This window comes from Oenanthe melanoleuca, chromosome 1 (assembly GCF_029582105.1).
Source record: "Oenanthe melanoleuca isolate GR-GAL-2019-014 chromosome 1, OMel1.0, whole genome shotgun sequence".
Classification (NCBI taxonomy): Eukaryota; Metazoa; Chordata; class Aves; order Passeriformes; family Muscicapidae; genus Oenanthe; species Oenanthe melanoleuca.
Genome location: NC_079333.1, coordinates 47,321,740 through 47,343,983, shown reverse-complemented (window position 1 = coordinate 47,343,983; position 22,244 = coordinate 47,321,740). Strand labels below are relative to the sequence as shown.

The following is a 22,244-nucleotide window of genomic DNA, read 5'->3' as shown; positions in this document are numbered from 1 at the left end:
GTGCTTTTCCAAATGCTAGCAATGACTGTTGGCTTTTATACAGTTAATTACAGCCTAATAATGACTTAGGTGGCCTGCTCAAATTCAATCCATAGGTAAGCATGTTAGATAAAGTATAAATTCAATATTTACAGGATAAAAAAAGCTTCATACAAGTGCTAAAAATATGGTTTTCCATTTTAATTTATTTAGTTGCTTTATCAAAAACTGAACTATAGTTTATCCAGTCTGCATACTAACTAGTAAAGAGGATGCAAGAAATACATAGGCAAATACTCCAATATAGGATCTATATAAAAAAAATCCCAAAAACACCACACCCAGAGACAGCATAACCCCACCAACTCTATAGTAATTAAGTTCAACCTTGCTTCAGACATAGACACAAGATGTCATGCAAGTGCTAAAGTACTAAACTACTTTCTACAGCAGTGCACCCTTTCAAACACTGTGATGAACACGATACACACACCTCTGCTAAACCACCTTACCTGATGGCCCTTTCACTGTCAATCTTCTTTCAGGTGGTCTGAGCATTGAGAAGTTACTTTACACAATATAATATTTAGCATATCTATAGTACAAACAAAGCATACCAGGGCAAAATTTCTACCCCTTGAAAACTGAACAACTCCACTAGTTTGGAAGTGAAAAACCTGAAAGAATGCACGTCGTCTCACTCCCTTCCCAAAACGTGATCTGACACCCGTTTTCAACTATAAAGCCACTCAAATTTTCAACGCTCCTTTTACTCCATCCCCAGCAAAGAGAAATCAATTACAGCAAAAGCATCTACCCGGCAAGCACAAAACAAAGACCAACACGAGAACGCTTCAGCAGTTGTGTTAAATGGGAAAACACAACGCCTAACTAAATAATCACAGCTCTCAGAAAGCACCCGCGCAGCAAGCAAGCATAAAAGTCAGAATAAGGCTGGCAAGACAAAATCCAGCTCTGTAGAGCTGGTCTGCTGCAGTTTAATTTTTCAGGACTGTTCACCGTCATTAATTGTTGATTTGTTTTGAAGTACAGATAGTGATTTATTTGCAGCGGGATGAAGTTACGGACCTAAATTCCTGACCGGAGGCTCTCAACGTAAACAATACATAACCTATAAATTAACCATTCTCCATCTGGCAATTCAGATGTAAAATTCATAGTTTTCCATCTACCAGGCGGCGGCAAATGCCCCCCCACAGCTCCCCCCCGTCCTCTCTTCTCGAGCGCTTTCTAACAGAGCCTGATGCAAAGTGGGAGGGAAAAAGAAAGAGGAGGAAAGGAAGGGGGGGGAAAAAAAAAAAAGCTAAGCCAGCATGAAAGAACCGGGCTCGCACACAAGTAGGGACCCACCAAGCGCGGTCCTGGGCAGCTCTTCCCGCTGAGGAGCGCTGCGAAGTGCGGCGCGGAGAGACCCGCCGGGCGGGGAGGGGAGGGGACGGGGATGTCCCCGCGCTCAGCCCGGGCAGCAGCCGCGCGGGGCGGCGGGAGCGCCGCGCTGCCCCGCGGAGCGGGGGCCAGGCCGGCTGCCCGGGGCAGGCAGCGAGGGAGGGGACGCCCGGGGCAGGAAGGAAAGGGACACCCGGGAAGCCGCGATCACTCGCTCACTCACTCACTCACTCGCAGCCACGGGCGAGCAGCCTCCCCGCCCCCCCCCCGCCACTTCGCGCCGCGAGGAGCCACCGGCGCTGGCCGCGACACCGCCCGCCGGGCCACCGGGGCGAGGGGTGACCCCCGGGCCCCCGCGCACCCCAGCCAAGGTCACCCCATCGCCCGGGGTGCTGGGCGGGAGGGGGGGGAAATTTAGTATTTGACGGCGGCCACGGAAAAGGGGGGAGGGGAGCAGCCCCGCGGAGGGGCGAGGGGGATGGGAAGGGGGAGCTCCACCACGGGCCGAGGGGAGCTCTGTCCTCCCGCTCCCCTTGCGCTCCCCGTCCTCTTCCAGCGCTGGCCGCGGAGCTCGCTCCGGGCGGGCGCCCCCCACGCCCCCGGGAAGGGAAAATGGAGTGGGGACGGGGCGGGGGTACCCGCGGCCGAGGTGCCGCGCTCCTTACCCCGCCGCAGCCGCCTCGCCTCGCTGGTCGCAGGCGGGTCCGCTCCGCGCTGCCGCCGCTCCAGGCTCGCAGAGGCGCTGCCGCCGCCGCCGCCGCAGCCAATCGCCGCCAGCCCCCTCCCCTTCCGCAGCTCGCCCCGGTCCCCCTGCCGGCTTCAAAATGGCGCCAACTCGTCTCCGGCTGCTCCAATGGAACGGCCGAGGGGAGCGAGCGCGGCCAGCGCGGGGCAGCAGCGCCCCCTGCCGGCCCGCGCGGGCGCACCCACAGCCCGCGGCGCGGCCCGGCCCGGGAGGGGCTGAGGGTGGCCCGGGCCCGCTCCGGCTGCCGCGGGCTACTGAGGCAAGCGCTGCCCCAAAACGACCGGTTATTAAAGGAGTGCTGTGGAAAAAATGAGGAATAAAGTCGCTTAACTGCAGAAAAAGTAGCTTAAGTCGCTCATCTAGCCCTTTGCTATTGCTTCTGCCACTGCAAGAGTTTGAGCGGTGCCCTCACACAAAAATGCAAACTGAAAAGCAGTGTGGTTTCTTCTGGCCGCCACAGCTAAAAGGGTTCATTTATAGTGGAATGATAGAATAAGTTGGAAGGGTACCACGAGAATCATCGAGTCCAACACCTGGCCCTGCACAGCACCATCCCCAATAGTCACACACCATGTTCCAGAGAGCGTTGTCCGAAGTGTTCTTGAGCTCTGTCAGGCTTGGTGCTGTGACCACTTCCCTGGGAAGCTTGTTCCATGGCCTGACCCCCACTCTGGGAGAAGAACTTTCTCCTGATGCATCAGGACAGCACGTAAGTGTTTAGAGCATTATGATTTTAAAAGCAAAAATCACACTTAATAGATCTGCTGAAATACATCCACAGTGTGAGAAACACACTTCGACAGACTGTTAGCTAAGACATTGTAACTAGTGGTTTAAATCTTTCAAAAAGTCCCCTCAAGCTTTCTGAACGTGCTAATACATTGTACCCAGCATGCCTTATCTTCATTCAGTGCTAAACTACCTCATTGTCTAATACAGATTACATCAGCCCAACCAGAATTATTACATACAAATCGCTTTTCAGGCCCCAAAACTCCCCTTGTTCGTATGGGCTTTTTTCCCGGTAACTTATAGATGGTCCACTCCTTCTGGGGAGGAAAAAAAAAAAAAAAAAAAAAAAAAAAAAAAAAGAAAAGGAAAGAAAAGAAAAGAAAAAAAGAAAAAAGTGGGGACGTAAAAAAGAGGAAGGTTTGTCTGATAATTTTGTATTGGGAAAGATCCTGGACTTGGAGTCAAGATTAACTTTTCCATGCAGGTTGAACAATTTCCCTTCAGTTCCCCCATTGCTGTTTACCTGGGCTCACCCAGTATAAAGCCTTTGGTTGGGGAACACATCCTTTCCCAGTGGAGCACTTGCAGATGTGTGCAGGGATACTTACAAAGCAGCAGAAAAGTGAAACACTATTAGAGCTCTCTGAACACAGCTATTGAAATTGCAAAACCCAGCGCATGACCGTGAAAGTAACCCGTGCGCTGAGATGCTCCGCAGCAAACATTTTGCTCCGTTTTTGTGGTGGAGCAGGTCACAGCAGCACCGCTTCCAGCGCCTGATCAGGACGCCAGGAGCGGCGGACGCCCCTCGGAGCGGGACGGGGCGCTGAATAACGGGACTTCCCCCAGGCACGCTCCGCCCTTGTTTCCCGCCGGCACCGAGACCCTTCAGGATTTTTTGGGAATCGGCACTTTAGAGGTGACTCCTCACTCGTCCTTTTCCAGCCCTCTGGGCTCCGCAGTAGCGCTTGCGGCCCTGCGGAGGGAGCCCGTCCGCCACCGCTGCTCGCTCAGCCGCGCTCGCCGCCTCGGAAAGCGCCGGGAATAGCGCGCTGCCTACGGGAGAGGGCAACACGCACCCACTCCCTTCTCCACGCCGTCCCACCAGCGCACGCCAGGCCAGCCCTGGCTGTGTCCCGAGGGCACGCTCAGCCTTCCCCACGAGAAATTCTGCGTCTTTCATGGAACTGGTGATTCTAAGCAGCCTTGCTAAATGCTAAATTTTAGGGGATTTGCCACCTCCTGGAAGTGTAGGCAAGTTGTGCTAAGTACAGAAACTTACCCTTGAGAAAGATTAAAAATATTAAAAAATAAATATTTTGCTTGCAGTAGGACATATAAGGAATGTCAGTGCCACAGAACTTTCAAGACCAGATCTTTTACACAGAATCATAGCATTATTTAAGGTTGAAGAAGACCTTTAAGATCTCTATGCCCAACCATTGACCCATCACTGCCAAGTCCACCACTGAACCATGCCCCCAAGTGCCATATTTATATGTCTTCTAAATACCTCTAGGGATGGTACCACCCTGATCCAGCGCTTGACCACCCTTTCAGTGAAGAAATTTTTCCTAATATCCCAAACCTTCACTGGCACAACTTGAGGCCTTTTCCTCTTGTCCTGCCACTTGTTACTTGCAAGAAGAGAGTGATCCCCTCCTTACCACAACCTCCTTTCACACAGTTGTAGAGAGCAATAAGACCCCTGCAGCCTCCTTTTGCCCAGGCTAAACAATCCCAGCTCCCTCAGTCACTCCCCAGAAGACTTGTGCTCCAGACTGTGTGTGCTGAAGACACTTTCCATGTCTCATGTTGGAGTGGAAATAATGAACAGAGTCAAAGAACACCCTTACACAGCAGTATTCTTCTCACAGCTTTCTGTCTGTAATAACATTGTGTGAAAACAGAAGACTGCAGTGACAAGAGCCTTTTAGTCCCTACTTTATCAGATTGACAAGCTCTCCCTTTGGATCATTTTAGTTATCTTTCTCAATTCATTCTTTAAATTTGTTGTGTCTTTGCAGACCACAACTGTGCACTGTATTCAAGAGAGGAATACATTGAGATTTCCCTCAGAGCAGCGAACTGCCTTCTATCTTGCTCTCAGTACTCTTCATGATGTAGCACCTTACATCTCTGTTGTTTAGGGTTTGGATTTATTTTTTGTTTGGTTTTTTTTGCTTTGTTTTTTGTTTCTTGATTTTTGTTGTTGTTGTTGTTTGTGTTTGGGGTTTTTTGTTGGTTTTTTTTGGATGGTTTTTTTTTTGTTTTTTTTTTTTTGTTTGTTTGTTTGTTTGTTTGTTGGTTGTTGTTGTTGTTGCTGTTGCAGTTTCAGTCTAAGATTTCAGAGAGCTGACATCATCAACTTCAAGATTTCATGAACTTAGACTTCCAGGTTTGACTGGTAGTTCTATGCTTTACCTTACACTGATCTACTTCTCAAAGCCTATCTTTTTACCCATCCCCTTTTGTGAAGCCTTCTGAAGTCCTTTACACCAGCACAGCATCTGTGAAAGTACCTGAAAGAGTTTAACATCATGCAAGTATCATTCTGTGATCATTCCTTTTTCTGAGACATTGATGAAAATTAAAGATTGTTGCATAAAACAACATAAGTAAGCCCAAACATTTCTGGGAGAGAGATTTGCTGATTTTTCTCCACCCAAGAAAGTAACCAAAATTACTTTCTGCTTCCATCCTTCAACCATATTTCCAAGTCAGCAACTTTTAGTAAGAAAGTTGCACAAATGCTCTTTGAAAATACAAGTATGTTCCCTGGTTTGTCCTTGTCCATGCACTTCCTGACTCACAAACCTGCTGGACATCCATGATTGTGTCACTATCTCCCTTCACAGAAACTACACTAGCCATTTCCAACACACTGCCTTTATCCATTGTCCCTGTGATAATACTCTTTCATGGTATTGGCCTCTCAGTGTAAGCAGGAACAACTGTCAAGGTAATATCAGGTTTATAAAAATGGCACTTTTGTTCCCAGCATAGAAAAAACACTGCCCTTTGTTTCTTTCTTAATTGTGACTCTAAAACAATTACATCAAAAGTATTTTACTAGCAAAATAATTCAGGTTAAATACATGTAGTTTATATACTGAGCCCTTCACAGTGGAAGAGGCTTTTTATATGTAAGAGGAAGACTTTCTACTTGCATTTGTAGTGGTTTGTCTCAGAGAAAGAAAAATTTGTTCATTTATTGGTGTTCCTCTTCAACTAAATAGCTGATACTATTATGAACATGAGTTAACTTTGCAACTAATTTTAGTATCTCATATGTTTCTTAAGTAATTTGCAAGGAAGCCACATGGAAACAGTGACTTTAGATGACTGGAATTTTTAGACTCTTACTATCTGTGTGTGTGCTGTTTCCAACACTGTCTCCTTGTAAACAATCATCAAACAGCTGAATAAGACAGAGATGCTCAGAATCTACTAGCTTCAATACATGTGCAATATAACTTCTGAAGTTTAAAAGTACCCCTTTCGTCTTCATGCTAACCAGTCTGATTTTACCTGAAATACCTATTTGTCCCTCTCTTGTGGATGTTTTCTAGTAGGAAGGCAAGAGTCATTAAGTACTGTATGGTATTTCACAAAAATAAGCAAACCAAACAAAAAAAAAAAAAAAAAAACCAAAAACAAACAAGAACAAAACTAGAGAGGATAGGAGGATGTGATGTTATTCTTCAGGGCGAGGACTGCAGAAAGCCTTTCCCTCCACCTACTCATCTGCTTTCTTCATTATATAGTTAATAGCTACACTGGGACACCATTAAGATTAAATGACCTACTAAAGTAAGTCAGTCTATTAGAGCAAGAAGCATTACCCCCTCACAAAACATGTCCTCAGGAGTCAGCTGTAGACTTATCTTTATCTCTGACTTCTTCCTAAAGAGGTGTTGCCTATTTGAAGACATGCATGGGAAGAGAACAATAAAATGCTTAATGTTACAGTAATCACAGAAGCAAAAACATAATTTAGATTTTTCATGTCCTAAAACAGAATCTGTCTCTTCACTGCAGTCAGGAAGTGCATATTTTGCACCAACCTGAGCATCCTTTATGCTTTAACTCAACAAATCAAACCATCTTGCCATCTGATAGGAATAGGTTAGAGAGCATCATTACACAAACCTTACATCTTCTAAAACAATTTTGTTGCTGCATTTTTTTAACAGCCTTTTTAAAATTCCAGTATGACTTAACAGCTGCTTTGTTGCTAAATGTCACGGCATCTTTTTGCTGACCATATTTGCACAATGTATTCCTACAATTTAGCACTAATATAACCTATGGAAACCAACATCTGAAAAATCACAGTAGTAAGGGGAAATTTTTTTTCTTCCCTTGGTGCCTTGCAGATAGGTATGACAGTAGTGAATACAGTAGTGAATTAGTATTTTGGGAGCCTGTACCAGCAGTCTTTCTTTCCCTGGCGATTTGCTCAGTTAGTCAGTGAATTAAATTAGTTTCTCCTCTGAGTTACCTATAATTGATTTAAGTGCTCTCCATCCTTAATTGAGACATAGGTATAGAAGGTGGAAGAGGATAGTACACAACTTGAATGTTCTTAGGCAATGCCATGAGCATAACAAAATAAGAAAAAAATAAAAAACTTTCTACTGTAATTTGTATCCATAAAGTGAGCATCTCAGTTGTTCAGCTTCAAGAAATCAAATAAAAGTAATTTCAGGTAAAAGCTGAGTGGCTAAAATGAACCAAACAGAGGGGATGTCAATATGGACATAACAAAGCATGTTGCAACTTTTGTAGTACTTGATCAACTTCTTTCCTCTTGCTTAAACATTAGTATATTAAGCATTAAATACTTGAACATATTGTGTTCTATAAAATGTTGGGTATTTTTTAGTTACTCTATCTGGTGCTTTCTTTCTTCTACTCACACTTTTTGTTTTTTCCATTCCACTGTCTGCCCTCTGTTTAAAGCTACTTACTTTAATGTCCCATTGAATTTCAGTCTACTGAAGGCATTACACTCAGCTCCTTCATTTTTATGTAAATGGGAGATGCTATTTAGACAGTACTGCAGGCTAAGCAGTGACTAGACCTTCACCTTGAGTGTCAGCTTCCTAGAAACTCTGCATGCTCTACACTGAAAGACATGAATTGTTCAGAATCCTGTTTCCTTGGCTGGCTTTCACAACCCAAAAGCTCAGCTTTGTTGTGGGCCAGCAGTTGTTATATTGTCTAGAGTCTTAAAAGTTAAATCTCACCCTTCTTTTAGTTCTGTTTTGCTGTAGCACTTGACACTAAATCACAGAACAGGTGCCTTACTGTCAAGAAAAATATCTATGTATCCTGCAGATTTCAGATAAAAAATTATTAAATTAAAGATTTCAAGAACCTCCAAAATGAACTAACTAGGTGTTACTTTTCTTTTTGCCCCACTATTTTCATCTCTGAAAGTATTCATCCAGTACCAGAAGGGAATCAAATAACAACATTTAAATTACAAACTAGTTATATCATAGTCAAAAGAAATACTGACCTAGCCATGGCTTAAACATCACTTGCTACAATCTGTTGAATATATAAAATAACACTCCTATCTCACATAATCACCAGACTACCTGGAATTATTTTTTTTAATTTGCAAAAATATATAACTTTATAAAAACTCTAATACTTAAGTTAATTTTCAAGTTGAAGTTTGAAAAGAAAAACCTCCATATTATCTGTGGAAATTAATAAGTAAAAAGTTCTTACCATATTTTTACCACTGAAACTTTGATGTTACATTTACATATCAGAATTCCTCTTTGCCATGTAAAAGATTCAGAAAAACAATTTGGCATGCAACATTCCTGGTTTGTTGAGTAAACTAGTTCTCTTAAAGTTCACGGGAATTTCTCCCTGGAGAGTTTGATTTAAAATCAAAGAATTATGCAACAGTATTTCTTAAATCATCTTGAAACCTCACATTTTCAAGAGAAACTATGACCCAAGGCCCTTTAGAAAGAGGTATGATTAAGTCTGTAACTAGTCCTCTTGAACTCAAATAGATGCTATATTTAAGTGTTATTAGAACAGTGTTCTAAGAAGAAGAAGAAAGAGCACTCCGGTATGTCATCTGATAATGAGACTACAAGATCTAAATGATTGAGCTATCATTCCATATTAATTCATCAACTAATATGAAAGTGATGTAATAAATGTATAGGAACACAGGAATAGATAATTTTTTCATACCTTGTTATCTATGCAATAACACTACCTCACTATTAGATTTTTACCTCTGTGACACACTTCCATCCCAATCATAGATGCATGTTACAGGAAGTGTGGTTTGGGTGACCCATAGTAGTGCTACGTGGTAGCATTCTGAGTAACTTTATAAACATATGTAAAAATGAAATTATAACATTCGGACTCCTCTGAAAACAAAGAAAAAACGTGATCTCTTAATGCTTCTTTGTAAATATTTTCACTATTACAGTGTTTGACCTCATGGACATTGTTTTTTTCCTACCCTCTCAGCTTCCCCTTACAATGTTTCAAACTTTTTTTTAATGATCTAGTGCAGGACAAAGAATATGGAGGAATTATTTGCAGCTTTGTCTCAAGCAAGAGATTTTCCATGTGCTACATAATTCCCACGTAGGAGCCGTAGCAGCTGTAACAGGATCATCAGGGAAAGTGTATTTCATTATACTCGATGAGGTTGGAAAAATGACATTAGGGTACTGTCAGTTGTAACATGTGGCTTATTTAATTAGGAACAAGTAATGGGAGAACTCCCCAAATTAAGTACATCTGAGACAATTACTACATACATAACATGAATGCTTGAGAGCTCTGATATCCAGATACTACCTTCAAAATGTCCACTCTTACTCTCTCCTAATGGTTAGCTTGGCTGTTGCATGACTTGGCCTGTGCAGGGAAGCACATAATTACTATTACTGATGAAAAATAGTGGCAAACTGGGAGATTCACTTCCATAGCTCACTTCTGATCTAGAGTAAAATGTCACATCCATACTTTCCAACAAAACAAGGCCATCACCTGGCACAGGAAAGGAGATTATACTTTGGTTGCAGGGTTAACTGGAAGGAATGCCTGGCCAATGGATTTGACCAGCTTTCTTTCTGCCGTTTATAGCAAATAAACAAATTGCAGGACTTTACAAATCCTGTCCTTTAAAACCTTCATAATCCATTTGGGTGATGTGAAAGAATAAACATTGCAGGTATTTAGAAGGGGCGCATCACTTACTGGCGCTCTTGCGCGCACTAACGAAATTTGGGGAATTACTGTTACAAGACTGAGGGAGTTTTTTTAGGAAAAACGTGGTTTGCCTTGCATAGTATCACAAGATTTGAAAAAAAATAAAAAAAAATAAAAAAAAAAAAAAAGAGTTACATCATATTAAAATTTTACTTTATACACGCAGGAGGCTAAATGTTAAGTATACAACACACGTCTAAGAAACTTAGGCAGCTTTTACACTACGGACAGTCCCCACCGGAACTGCGCTGACGCGCCCTCAGAAAGCCCAGAAGGCCGCCTGAAGCGGACGCCCCGAGCCGCCGAAGGCAGCCCCCGACGGAGGGTGGAGCAGCCGAAATCCCGGCCCCGGCCGAGGCTCCGGGCGCTTCCCGCCGCGCGGAGCGGTGCCGGGGAAAGCTCCGCCCGCTCCCGCCCCTGGCGGCGCCACGCGCGGGTGAGGGGGCGGCGGGAGGCGGCGCCATCTTGGGAGCGGCGCTCGGCCGCGTTGCCGCTCCGGCCGCCGGGAGCCGCTGCCTTCAGGTTCGTGTCCTCCCCCGCGTGTGGCCGCCGAGGGAAGCCGCTTCTCCTCCGCCGCCACCGCTGCTGCCACCGACCTGTGCCACCGCCGGGCGGGGAAGCGGCGGCGTGGGCATGGCCGTGTCAGCGCGCAGGAGCCGGCGGCTGCTGAGGTTGTGTGACGTGGGCGCTGCGCTGAGGGAGGTGTTTGTGTGTGGGGGAGAGGAGTGGGATTTGCACCGTGGGGAAGGGACGGATGGGGCGGCTGATACACTTCCCTGAGGCGTGGGGCCGGCGGCTCGGACACGCCGCAGCCATCCCGGTGTGGGAGCAGCGCTCCCAGGTGTGTCCTGGCGCCGTGTGAGGGGCGCTGCGTTGTGCGCCTTGTGACCGCCGTACCCACCGTGCAAGGAAAGCCAGCCAGCTCCCCTGTCTGTAGGTTCTGCCAAAATACCTTATTTTTCTGTTTGGGAAAGGTATTGTAAGGTGGAGTGCAAGGCCTTGAGTTAGTTGATTGAGCCTTCTGGATGTTTCACAGGTCACTTAAAGTGTAAGCATGGTTCAAGGTTTACAACCAGCTCTTTACAGAAACGATGTAGACCCGAACTTGCCCCATTCAAGAGCAGAGTGTCGGAGAGACTGCACTTCCCTTGAGCATGCTTGCTCTGTCCTCACCAAGGACTCGCGTGTATATGCTTTTGCATGCAGCTTCACTCTCTCCAAGGATAGTGAGGGAAAGTCTTTTAGAGATTAGCAAGCAAGGATATTCATATGTGGGACAGTCACAGAGCAGCATTTTGTGTCATTGGAGATCCTGTCATGCAGCAAGTGTTCGCATGGTTGCTGTTTTAATTCCACATCAGGAAATCTGGTCTTCTTAAACACCATCCCAGAAGATGATGAGGACATAGAAGCTAATAAAGTAACTTTTTTACCCCAAAACTGTTTTTGAGTGGAGGCAGAGTAGCTTTTTTTTTTAATAGATGGGGATAGATCAGTGATTAGTAGTAATGTCATACTTGCTTTCTTATGTACAAAAATTAAGAGCTAAGAAGCTGGAGGTATACATAAAACATGAATCTTGAGAGGAGGAGAGAACATGGTAGCAATTCTGAGGAAGAGAGAGAGTTGTATGGCCATGTTTCTTCTCCTTCTGAAAGTAATGCTTTCTTCCAGGTGCTAAAGTCAAGCGCGGACAGTAAAATCGCCTTGGTTTAGCCAGTTTGAGATTGAGAATGGCAGATTTCTCTTCCTTTGGATGGTAGGTGAGAAAGTGCCTGGAGTAACAGCTTTTCTTGTCAGTTTTGCAAGTGGACTTGAAGGGTGGTAATGGTTACTTAGAAATCTTACCATAACACTACCTACAGATCCTTTTCAGGTAAAGAAAGATTTTCTTATCCAGGACACTTTGTTAATATTTAGTTGTATAAAGCAGTTGAAATGTTTCAGAAAACAATAGATAAACATTCCAGGAGGAGAAACATGTTCTTTCTTGTTTGAAACTGCATTTATTTGGAAGGGAAGAATTTGCTCTTTATTGCATACTGTGTAGACTTCAAAATCCAAGAAATCCAGACTAATGGGTGGATAATGGCATGCCACAGTGGTTAATGCCATCTTGCTTTGTAACAGCTTGTCTCTGAGCCTGTCTGAAACTTAGTGGTTTAATTCTTAGAATGTGGTCTGTTTGGGACAGGGGGGCTTTTTTGTGTGTTTAATTTTAGAAGACATGCAAGCAAATGGTCTTGGTCCCTAACAAAAGTTTTTAGTAGTTTGAAAACCAGAATCATAATAACAGATTGCAGCTTTGATTTTAAGTCTTACTTGTCTAGTTCGAAATTACAAACAGCAAGCAGCACCTGCTTGATTGGTGTTAAATCAGTTGAGTTTAGTTCATGTCAGAGAAAACAATCCTCATGGTTGAAGTATTTGCATTTTTGTTGCTCATATTAGTAGTAATGCCAGGCATCAGTTTGTGCATTGGAAATTGGCATATGCTTATCTTTAAAGGAAATTCCAAACACTTGTCAAATTACAGCTAGTAGAGAACACTAGTAACATAGGTCAGAGATTGCTGATGTAATTTATTTTTCGAATTGTCACATTTTAAAAGCATGATTTTTAAATTATTTAAGGCATATCATAAAATGTAACTGCTGGACTGATGCAGCACTAATACAGTTTTTATTAAAGATGAGCAATAAGTAATGTAGCAGTCTGGTTTAAACCATACTTGTGGTAGATGATGTCTGTTTTTCTTCTGGGTGAGTACATTCTACTTGTGACCATGGAGAGTGTGATGTTATAGGCCTGAATAACTTTAGCTTTTTTATACTTTACTTTAAAAATGTGCTGCTGATAATGTATTCATTGTTTTTTCTAAGATGTTTCATGCTGAAAATACAGTAAGGCTCTTGGAGTGTCAGGACGAAATCAGAATTGGACCATATTCTAAAAGAATGAAGTTAACAGAAGGAGCTTGTGAGAAATTCCCTGAGGATGATAACAAAGGTACTCAGAAGAAAATGGATGTTGAGAGAAAATCAAATGGTTGGATACCTACGTGTGCCTTAGATAACCAAGGGCAACATGAAATGCAGAAGCAAAAGGAGATACCTACTGGTGCCTTGGGATCGTTGAATGAAGTTCTCCCTGAAAATAATCCAGTGCTTAGTCAGCCAGTTGATTTGGGAACTGTGCAGAATATAAATCCTCCGTTTGCATCAGTAAATGACTCTAAAGTTGAAGAAGAGAGGGACCCTTCTATTACAAATAATGCTGATGAAGATAATAGTGAGAAAAGCAGTACATCATTCTTAGTAAATAAAAATGAATCAGATGAAGACTTTTTTACAAGCAAAGATTTTATAGGACCTATTTACAAGCCTCCCAAAAGTAACGAACAGACCAAATCTGGCAATTGCAGTGAATGGAACACTGGAGGAGATGAGAATGAACTACATGAAAACAAATGTAAAAGAAAGGAGGTGAAGAAGATGCAGGCTGTTTCTGCCACTGTACCAGAAATAGATGATGAACTGGATCAGTTCTATAAAGAAATTCACCAGCTGGAAAATGAAAATTTAGATACTAATGTTCAGGAAAAAGAAACTGAAATTTCTCAGGAGCAACACGCTCCATTTAAGTCTAGTCAAAGTTCACAAGAGAATTATCAGCCTGTACTTTCAGTGAACCCACAGCTGTTTTACGAGAATAGACAGTGTTGTTTGGGGGAACAGAACAGTCAGAAAACAAACAGTGAGCAGCAGTTAGTTGTGGAAACAGGTGGCTGGAAAACTGAAAATACCTTTAATGGCCAAGTAGATACTTGGAACTGCTCAGTACCTGAATTCAGACCTGCTTGGCAGACTAGAGCGTCTTTCAAAAAACCTCAGGGACATTTTCCTCCTAGATTAACCCATCAATCCCATTTTCAGATATTTGATCCCCCACCACGAATCCCAAATGTTCCCCCTTCTCAGAATGCGGGACCTCCTTATGAAAGTTACCATCATTACCGTGGAAATACTGATACCAACAGTCATGGTCCATTGCTTGATCAAAATACCAGCTATTCTGGTCATACTGACATCCATACTACTCAGGTCTTCAGGAATGGGAATAATGATCAGATTGGACTCCAAAGTAGTGGTTTCTGTGAAACCAGAGAAGAGTGTTGGAAGGATCCAAAACCTGACAGTACAGAAGGAATGCACAGCTTTTCTTCATTGCAGTTATCTGAAGAAAGATTCAGTTGTTCACAGAAATTGCTTCTAATCTTAAGAGGCCTACCAGGTTCAGGGAAATCAACACTTTCTCGGTAGGTAAAGAATTAAAGCTTGAGAAGTTTATTGAAGTAAAATTTTTAAAGAATTTAAATATCTCTGTAAGCAGTAAGGGAACTTTTTCATTTGTAAATTAGGCTCTTAAAATGCAGTAGTTTAATGCTCTCATTTGTACTTACAGAGTGCAAGTGACAGTAAATACTAAGATTTACTTGGGGTTTTGTTTCCCTCAGAGTTTTGATGAACAAGAGCTCCTCTGTGTTAAATTTAAAATGTTGACCATCCATTAAATGCATAGTCTTTTATTCTGAAATTTTTATAGTAGTATGTGATCTACTGCTTTTTTAATTCTTAAATTCCCTAATTTTAAAAAATCTCCCATCGAATCTAACAATGTCAATTTGTGTGAACCAGAAGTCCTTTTTCATGCCCATGCAAAAATTTTCAAAGGCCATTAGAAGAATGCTGCTACTCTGAAAATAATTATTTTGGTGTATTGATGAAGCTGAGCATTATGTCGTTCCCTTTTCACTGTATGATCTGTCAGTTGCTCTTCCCTATTTGTGAACAATGCACAAGAAAAGTATTATTTTTTTTTCAAAATACACTTGTTAAAGTCTGACAGGGTTAAAAGCAGGTGCCACCTCCAACTTGGATTTTCCCTTTGTGTTTTTTTGGCCTATTTTAAAAAGCACGAAAAGTGAACAGAGTGCAGATGCTACCTGTATTAAGTGAAAATAAGTTTCTCTTGTGTATATAAAAAAAAAGAAGTTGCTAAATCAGTACTTACTAATTGAGTTTCATCCAGAAGCTACATCACAGATGGGGTGTCTTCTGCAGTTGTGTGTGAGGAGTCTGTGAAATAGATGAAGTGATCATGTTCTTATTTGTTTTTTATGTAAAAGAGTAATATTCTATGAGTGGATTTTCCCTGACATTTAGGAGACAGTCATCTTCATATTACAGCTAGAAATCTCTAATAGGTGTTTGTTTTACATGTTTCCGTAATTTTCACTATAGTTTTTTTATAGTTACTGATTGCTGTATTTTGCAAACCTGCATTTTTGAAGCTGCATGTCCCCAGTTGGTATTACTGCAATAAGTCCTTTAATATATGAAGGCAACATAAAATAATTTTTAAATAACCCTGTGGAAAAAGTCCTGCCTCATTCAGTTCAGAGATTGGATAATACTTAATATGAAGATACCGAATATACTTGTTTTCCATGTTTGTTGTGCTAAATTATCTCTAAATCTTTCTCCAAATATATGACTCATATTGATTGAAAAATTCTGAATATTTTCAGGTTTTTAAGAACACATATTTGTGCTTTTTTTCATCTCTCATTAGTGAGATCAGTTACTAATTTTATTTAGTAGATGGGAAAGTGAGCACTATGAGATCAAGGTTAAGAATAGTTACCAAAAGTGACTGCAGAATTTGAGTGGCATGGGGCTTGTTTTTCAATGTATTCAATTACATGCAGTTTCATGTGTTTAATGCTTGGTTGCAATTATTAATTCCCATGAAATCATGGGTCTTGGATTCCTTGGGGGAAAAACATCCCAGAATAAATGAGTGCCAATGGGGAAAATATCTTTATTATTAGTTAAGTCTTAATAAACATGTTTGGAACATATTTTTCTGTGTAACATCATGGAATTCTGCAGTGTAGACTAGGACAGCAATGGTGTTATATCTGAGGTCATAGGAGTACCCGCAGCTATCTTTGCAGATTCAGCATTTTTGGCACCTGCAGACAAACCTCTACCATTTGTGCTGGTGAAATAACTGTGAAGGAAAAGCAGAAAACTGACGCTGTTGGATCAGCACTAGAGAGGAATGAGGTGTATCTTGCAAGTGGGTTTCCCAAGCAGGAGATGACAGCAGAGGCAGTAGTGAGACCTTGTAATCTCAAATTTCTATTTGTGTTTTGCGCTGAGTAAGGGTTCTTAAGTACAGACACTTCCTGCTCACAAGCTTGACTTGTGTCTGTCTGGAATCTTTCACCGAAGTTTTTTTTTTTTTTTTTTTTTTTTTTTTATTTTGACTCTTCCATTCCAACTAAGCTATTGGAATTTCAGGCACCTTATTTGCAAGAGATAGTGGATGTGAGCTAGTCCATTGTTCTTCTTGGAGGAGGTCTGTCACCATCACTGGAGCAGGTCAGGCATGTCTTTGTCAGGCCTGATCTTAAAAACACCAGAGGTTTCTGTGGTCTCACCAAACTTCACTAGTGCAGTACAAACCACCTAAGTGAGGATGTTCTTCCTGATCTCCAGACTGAGGTTCCCAAGCTGTAATTTGCATGTCCTGTGTAATAACATGTGTTGTTACATGGTACATCTTTGCAGCTTCCCTTCTGATAAGGGAGAGGTTTATTCACTGTAGTAGGCTGACATCAGACGTTTTACTGCCTCCACTGCCAGACTAAACAAACCCAGCTGCTATTAATCTCTCCTTGGAGGTTGTATGCCTGTAGCTGTCTCGGTACAGCCCTCCCGTGTTTTTCAGCATGTCTTTTGAACTGGAAGTCCCACACTGGACACAGTATTTCAGAATTGACTGCCCAAGAGGCAGGCAGAGTGTGGGTGATACCTTCTCAGATGATCTGCTGGCCATGCTTCCTCTACTAAAGCCCAGGAGGTGGTTTGCCCTGCCTTTGATTCACTCATCTCGTTTGATGTCCACTGTAATCCTCAGATTCTTTTCAACATAGCTGCTCAACCACTCACTTTCTTGCCTATGCTGAGGCTTAGGTTTCATCAGTCGTAGAACTTTACTCTTTCCTTGTTGAGCTTCATGGTGTTTTGCTTAGCCCGGTTGTTAGGTTTCTCTGTGGCCTTCTGGATAGATGCTTCACCATTCAGCGCAATGTTGACAGTCACTGCTGAATTGGTGTCATCGGCAAGTTCTCTGCCTCATTGTCCGGGTTGATGATGAAGATAGTGAAAAAGTGGTTCTGGCTGTGTCCTTGGTTGTTCTCTGCTTGTTTCTGGCTGGGAGATGACGTTGGAAGCTTTGATAATTTCTGATTCATCACTCAGTCCTTATTGACAAAGTCACTTGTTTCATCAGAGAGTGCATTCTGGTCAATAAAGAATGATTTGTCTGTTGCAAACCCCACATTTGCTTTTCCTGGTTACCTTAATTTCCTTAACATGTTTGGAAATAGATTCTGAGGATGCACTCCATTGTTTCCAGAACAGAGCTTAGGTGAGGTTGAGCAGCCATTAGTTCTTTGTCTTTACTTGCCTTAAATATGAGCATAACATCAGCCATTTCTGGCTCATTGGGGAGCTCCCCTCATCTCATGGATTTATTTTCTGTGTCCCCCTGACTTAGACAATTAGCCCCTGAGGTTCATATGAAATCCTGTTTCTTAACTACCCTTTTCCATTTTTGCTTTCCTGTTGATTTCCAGTCTTGGCTTTTGGTCTGTACTCACTAATCTCACATCTGCTTCTAAATTCTAAGCTGGTTTCTTCAATTCCCTCTCCATCCCTTTTCTTCCCAGGTTCATTTTCTCCGTTTCAGGCAGTGGTATGATCTCCCTCCCAATTTCATTATGCCAAGCATTTCTGTTCACTCTTTGCCTTGGCTCTGTTTCCTAGCTCTAGTTGCTTGTTCCAGTGTTTATACCACGATGCTTCCTGTGTCCTCCTATTTTTGGCCAATTTTGTTCCTTCTATTTCCATTCGTGTGTTGGGACAAATGTGTTCTTGTAATGCAGTATTGATCCTGAATCAGCTTCCTGTCACTGCCAGATTGCTCTGTTCAGGATTGGGTTTACTGCAGTGAGAATCATGAGTTCTTTTCAGTACTGTTTGCTGTGCACACAAGATTTTAAAGTTGGATGCCTTGGGCATATTTATGAAAAGCTTTTGCAGGGCAAACAAACACATGTACTGTGTTGGGTTTTGCTTCCTCAATCCAAAGCTTCTCAGACAAAAACTTGGAATAACAAAATGCTATACAAATGCTTTGTTTTTTGCTTGGTTTTGGAAGAGATTGAGCATTTATTTAAAAATGTTTGAAAACAGTTTGGCCAGATACCTAACAGTGTTAGCTTTAGCCCAAGTAACCGAAGTCTGCTACAATTAGAAGTAGATGATAATATGATCTTACAGCCCTGGGAAAAGTTACAAGAAAAGAGACTTGTATTTTTAAAATATTTTACTACTGAAGTTGGCAGCAATTGCAAATTGCCTTTTCTCCATAAGTATCTAAGCATTAATTTGAATAAAAGGGTGCTTAATGAAATTGAAAGAACAAATATTGGTGTCATTTAAGAAGTCCATTTTTTATTAAATCCAGTAATATATAAAGACAGTTGCCTTTCTCTGGGGCTATTCTTCCTCAAAGCAAAATCTTCTGAAGGGAAGAGTTGGAGTTGGTGTTTATAGCTGAATGTAGGAACAGTGGTGTGATGTTGTTTCTAATTATGTATTTATTTAAACATTTTTACAGTATTTATTTAAACACCACTTTTAGAGGAGCATTTACACAGCTCACTAATGTAGCGTATTTTTAATAACTAAATATATTTAGTTATTGCCTACTTTTTTCCTCATCCATGTTATGCTAGCAATTTTAAATAGGTGAATTATTATATTGAGCTATCTTTTTTTCATAATAAAATGATTTATCAAAGTAGGCTAAAGACGTTACAGATTAGGGGACCATTTTAGTTTTGAAGAAAAAAGATTTTGTGTGTGTGCATGCATGCGCACATGCATTGGAAAAAATGTGTATTGATTTGCTGATTATTTAATATTTTGGTTCCAATATGAGATTTTTGTATGTCAGAATATTAGCTTCTTATAGATCAGATAGCATTTCTGGAAGAAGTTGGTGAGCTGTTTAATTTCAAAGTCCTAATGTGTTCAAAGGCGTGTGTGTGCTTGGAGGGAAGGTTTATGGTGAAGATGTATTACAGTGGTTGGATAATATGCTACTCATTTCAACCATGGGTGCATACCAGGTGCTGACTAATCTGTCATTTGACTCTCATTAGAAATACATGTACCTTTTTTCTTTTTCCATCTCTTAAAAGTGGAATAGTATCTCTATGGGTTTAGATAATAATGATGCTTTCTATAGATACGCTTTTTGTTCTTTCTGTTCTCTAGTTCATGGGCCTGGAATAAATTTTAATTTCCAAACACTTATTAGAGGTAAATGAATTATTCCATATGATGTCAACCAGTAGTTTTCTGCTTTGAATTTTAGAAGTTTAAATATGTAAATTCTGAAAGAGGTAGTTGTCAGGCTTTTAAAATGTTATGTTTTATGATTTAATTTCATAATTTAGAAAGAGGTTCCAGTCATTACTGGAATATTTGAAGTTTTCAGTTCATAAACTTGTGACTTTGTGATAGCTTGTGTGTTGTGTATGGGATAAGGAATCTCTTACCCTGGTCTCTTTGGTAACTACTTTGCCTTCTCAAATTTTATGGATTTGGGATTATTGCAAATACAGTTTATTATATTAAATCTGTTATTTCAGTTATATTGGTTAATTTATAATTGTGGTGTGTTCTGAACTTTAAAGAATACTAACTATTTCAAGAATATTTGCACTTTGTTGATGGGTGTGCAAGATTTCTGAACCCTTTTCACTATATTTCTTTATTGTTACTAATGGTGTTTGGAAGATACAACAAAAGAGTTTGAATAAGAGAGTTATTCTTCAGAACATGAGCAAATAGTGTCAGTTCTTAGAAATAAAAATAAAAATCAGTGTCTCATCAGTGTTGATTTGTTAGTTGATATATTCCTATAGAAACCTGATGTTCAGGCTTCTAGAACTGTAGGAGTGTGTCCACCTACTCAGCCAATAGAAAAATCCCAGATATTATTTGCTGTCTTTTTTTATTGAGGCAGATGGTTCTTTTGGATATATGTATATACATTCAGCACAGAAGGAGTGAATGTGGAAGATGGATCCAGTTTTTCTAGCATTATTAATAGGCAAATGTAGTGTACTGTAAATAAGAGAATTGAGCCATATGTGAAATCACAGCTGAGTAACTTAATGAATATAAATTTGTTAAATATTTTATACAAGAGATGAAGAGGGATAAAAAAATTGATGCTGTGTGTGGTGTATGATTTACTGGTGCCATTCAATCTATTTAGAATAAAAATAGATTATTAACCCTCCCTCACTCTTCTAAACCAGTGTAATACACACCCTATTGAAAGATCTAGGTTCTAAAAAAACCAATTATTTATCAGTGTTCAAATAAAGTGGGTGCACTTCTCAAATAGCATTGCTGTTTGTCCTGAAGCAGCCCTAAAGATCTGGAACAGGAAGAACAAGGAGGAAATAAGAGTTTGTAATGCAGCTTTGATCATATTACTTGACATTGCACTATTAGTAGTTTCTTCTGGTCTTTAGTAATCTGAATTTTGTTGTCTGTTTTTGAAAAGCAAAAATAACCAGCAACATAGTTGTGGGACAGTAAACCTATAGGAGTATAATCCAGCATGTGATAGATTGTCACAGTTATTAAACTGTGATCCATAATGGGCTGTTGTTGGTGACAGGTGGCAAAACATAGCAAATTTCTTGTGTGGGGATTACATTTAAGTGGCTCTTCATGCAGATACATATGGGAAAGCTTGGTAACTTAGAACTAGCATGTCTTTGTTCCTCTAAGTTATTTTTTGTTCCTGCCACCTCAGCAATAGTGCAATCCCACATACTGCTAGTGCAGTTTGGCTTTTGTAGCCTGTGGGTATGTTGCTGATTTCTGAGCTGGAATAGTTGCCTAAATTTCCATAGGATAGTGATATCTCAGTGTTGCAGTGGGCTCTACATGCTCTGTGGCACTACTGGCTGTTTTCTGTTTTCAGATTTAAATATGCCATGGAATTAAAAAGAGACAAGGAGGCTTAAAGTCCTATATACATCTATTCTGTAGGCTGGACTTTAAACAGAATTGTACTGTTGTCTCCATTATATAAGGTTTTCCTTTAAACAGCAATTTCTAAAGACTTCCTGAAACTAGGTTTACATTTGGCAGAATGAGGAGTTCTCACGATCAGTTTGCTTTCTAGACATATTTCCAAATGTGAATTGAGATGGAAAATGTTAGCCAAATATATTCAGTTATTATGAGGTACTTGGAACTTACTGTAGTATAGTCGTAAAATTAGTTGGATATAAACATCTTTTGGGAGTGGAGAAGAAACAAATACAGAAATAGTAGAGAGAGGAAATATTGCTTTGATTTGAATTAGTATTATTGGTAATATATATGAGTGTGATTTTTATAAATCTTTTTGAAGTTTGCAAGAAGTTCAGAAATAGGTCACAGTTCATATTTCTTTAATGTGTTCAAAGTGAATATATTTTTATGTTTTCTCTTAACAGTGTTCTGCTTGGTCAGAGTTGTGATGGCGTTGTGCTCAGCACCGATGATTATTTTCGTCAGCAGTATGGATACACCTATAATGCTGCTCAGCTTGGTGATGCCCATGAGTGGAACCGAAAGAGAGGTTGGAATGAATAAAAGGCATCCTATTAAGCTGTGTTACATAGAGGAAATAAAAGTGTAGCATAACATGTATGAGTACTAAGAGTCTCTATGAAAAGGAGTAGGTATATTGTAGCAAAGCACATATAGCAGTATTTCAGATATTTATTATATTTTAATTCATGTATATATATATATGCATTAAATTTTGAATTTCTACAAGGTTCAGAGTTAAAAATAGATAACCTTGTTTCTTTGTGCATTAGGTTCTTATTTCTACTTGTTCTCATTCCTACCTTTTATTCTTTCTTTTAGAGCAGAGTGTTTCAGCCAGAATAGATTAGTGA

The 22,244-nt window shown here is 40.8% G+C and overlaps 2 protein-coding genes across 4 annotated transcripts in view; one reads left to right on the top strand and one right to left on the bottom strand.

Annotated features, from left to right (window-relative positions):
• PDS5B (PDS5 cohesin associated factor B) overlaps positions 1-2,179 on the bottom strand; it is a 96,798-nt gene extending 94,619 nt beyond the window's left edge. For all 3 annotated transcript variants that reach the window (XM_056490414.1, XM_056490431.1, XM_056490421.1), the window contains exon 1: positions 2,052-2,179. The gene's annotated coding sequence lies outside the window, so the exon portion shown is untranslated. The remainder of the gene's footprint in view (positions 1-2,051) is intronic.
• An 8,368-nt stretch (positions 2,180-10,547) lies between these two features.
• LOC130252314 (uncharacterized) overlaps positions 10,548-22,244 on the top strand; it is a 40,591-nt gene continuing 28,894 nt past the window's right edge. Inside the window, exons 1-4 of the mRNA XM_056489802.1 lie at positions 10,548-10,800; positions 11,804-11,888; positions 13,012-14,447; positions 21,795-21,919. Of these exons, the coding sequence (XP_056345777.1) occupies positions 11,886-11,888; positions 13,012-14,447; positions 21,795-21,919 (1,564 nt within the window). The 5' untranslated portion in view covers positions 10,548-10,800; positions 11,804-11,885. The remainder of the gene's footprint in view (positions 10,801-11,803; positions 11,889-13,011; positions 14,448-21,794; positions 21,920-22,244) is intronic.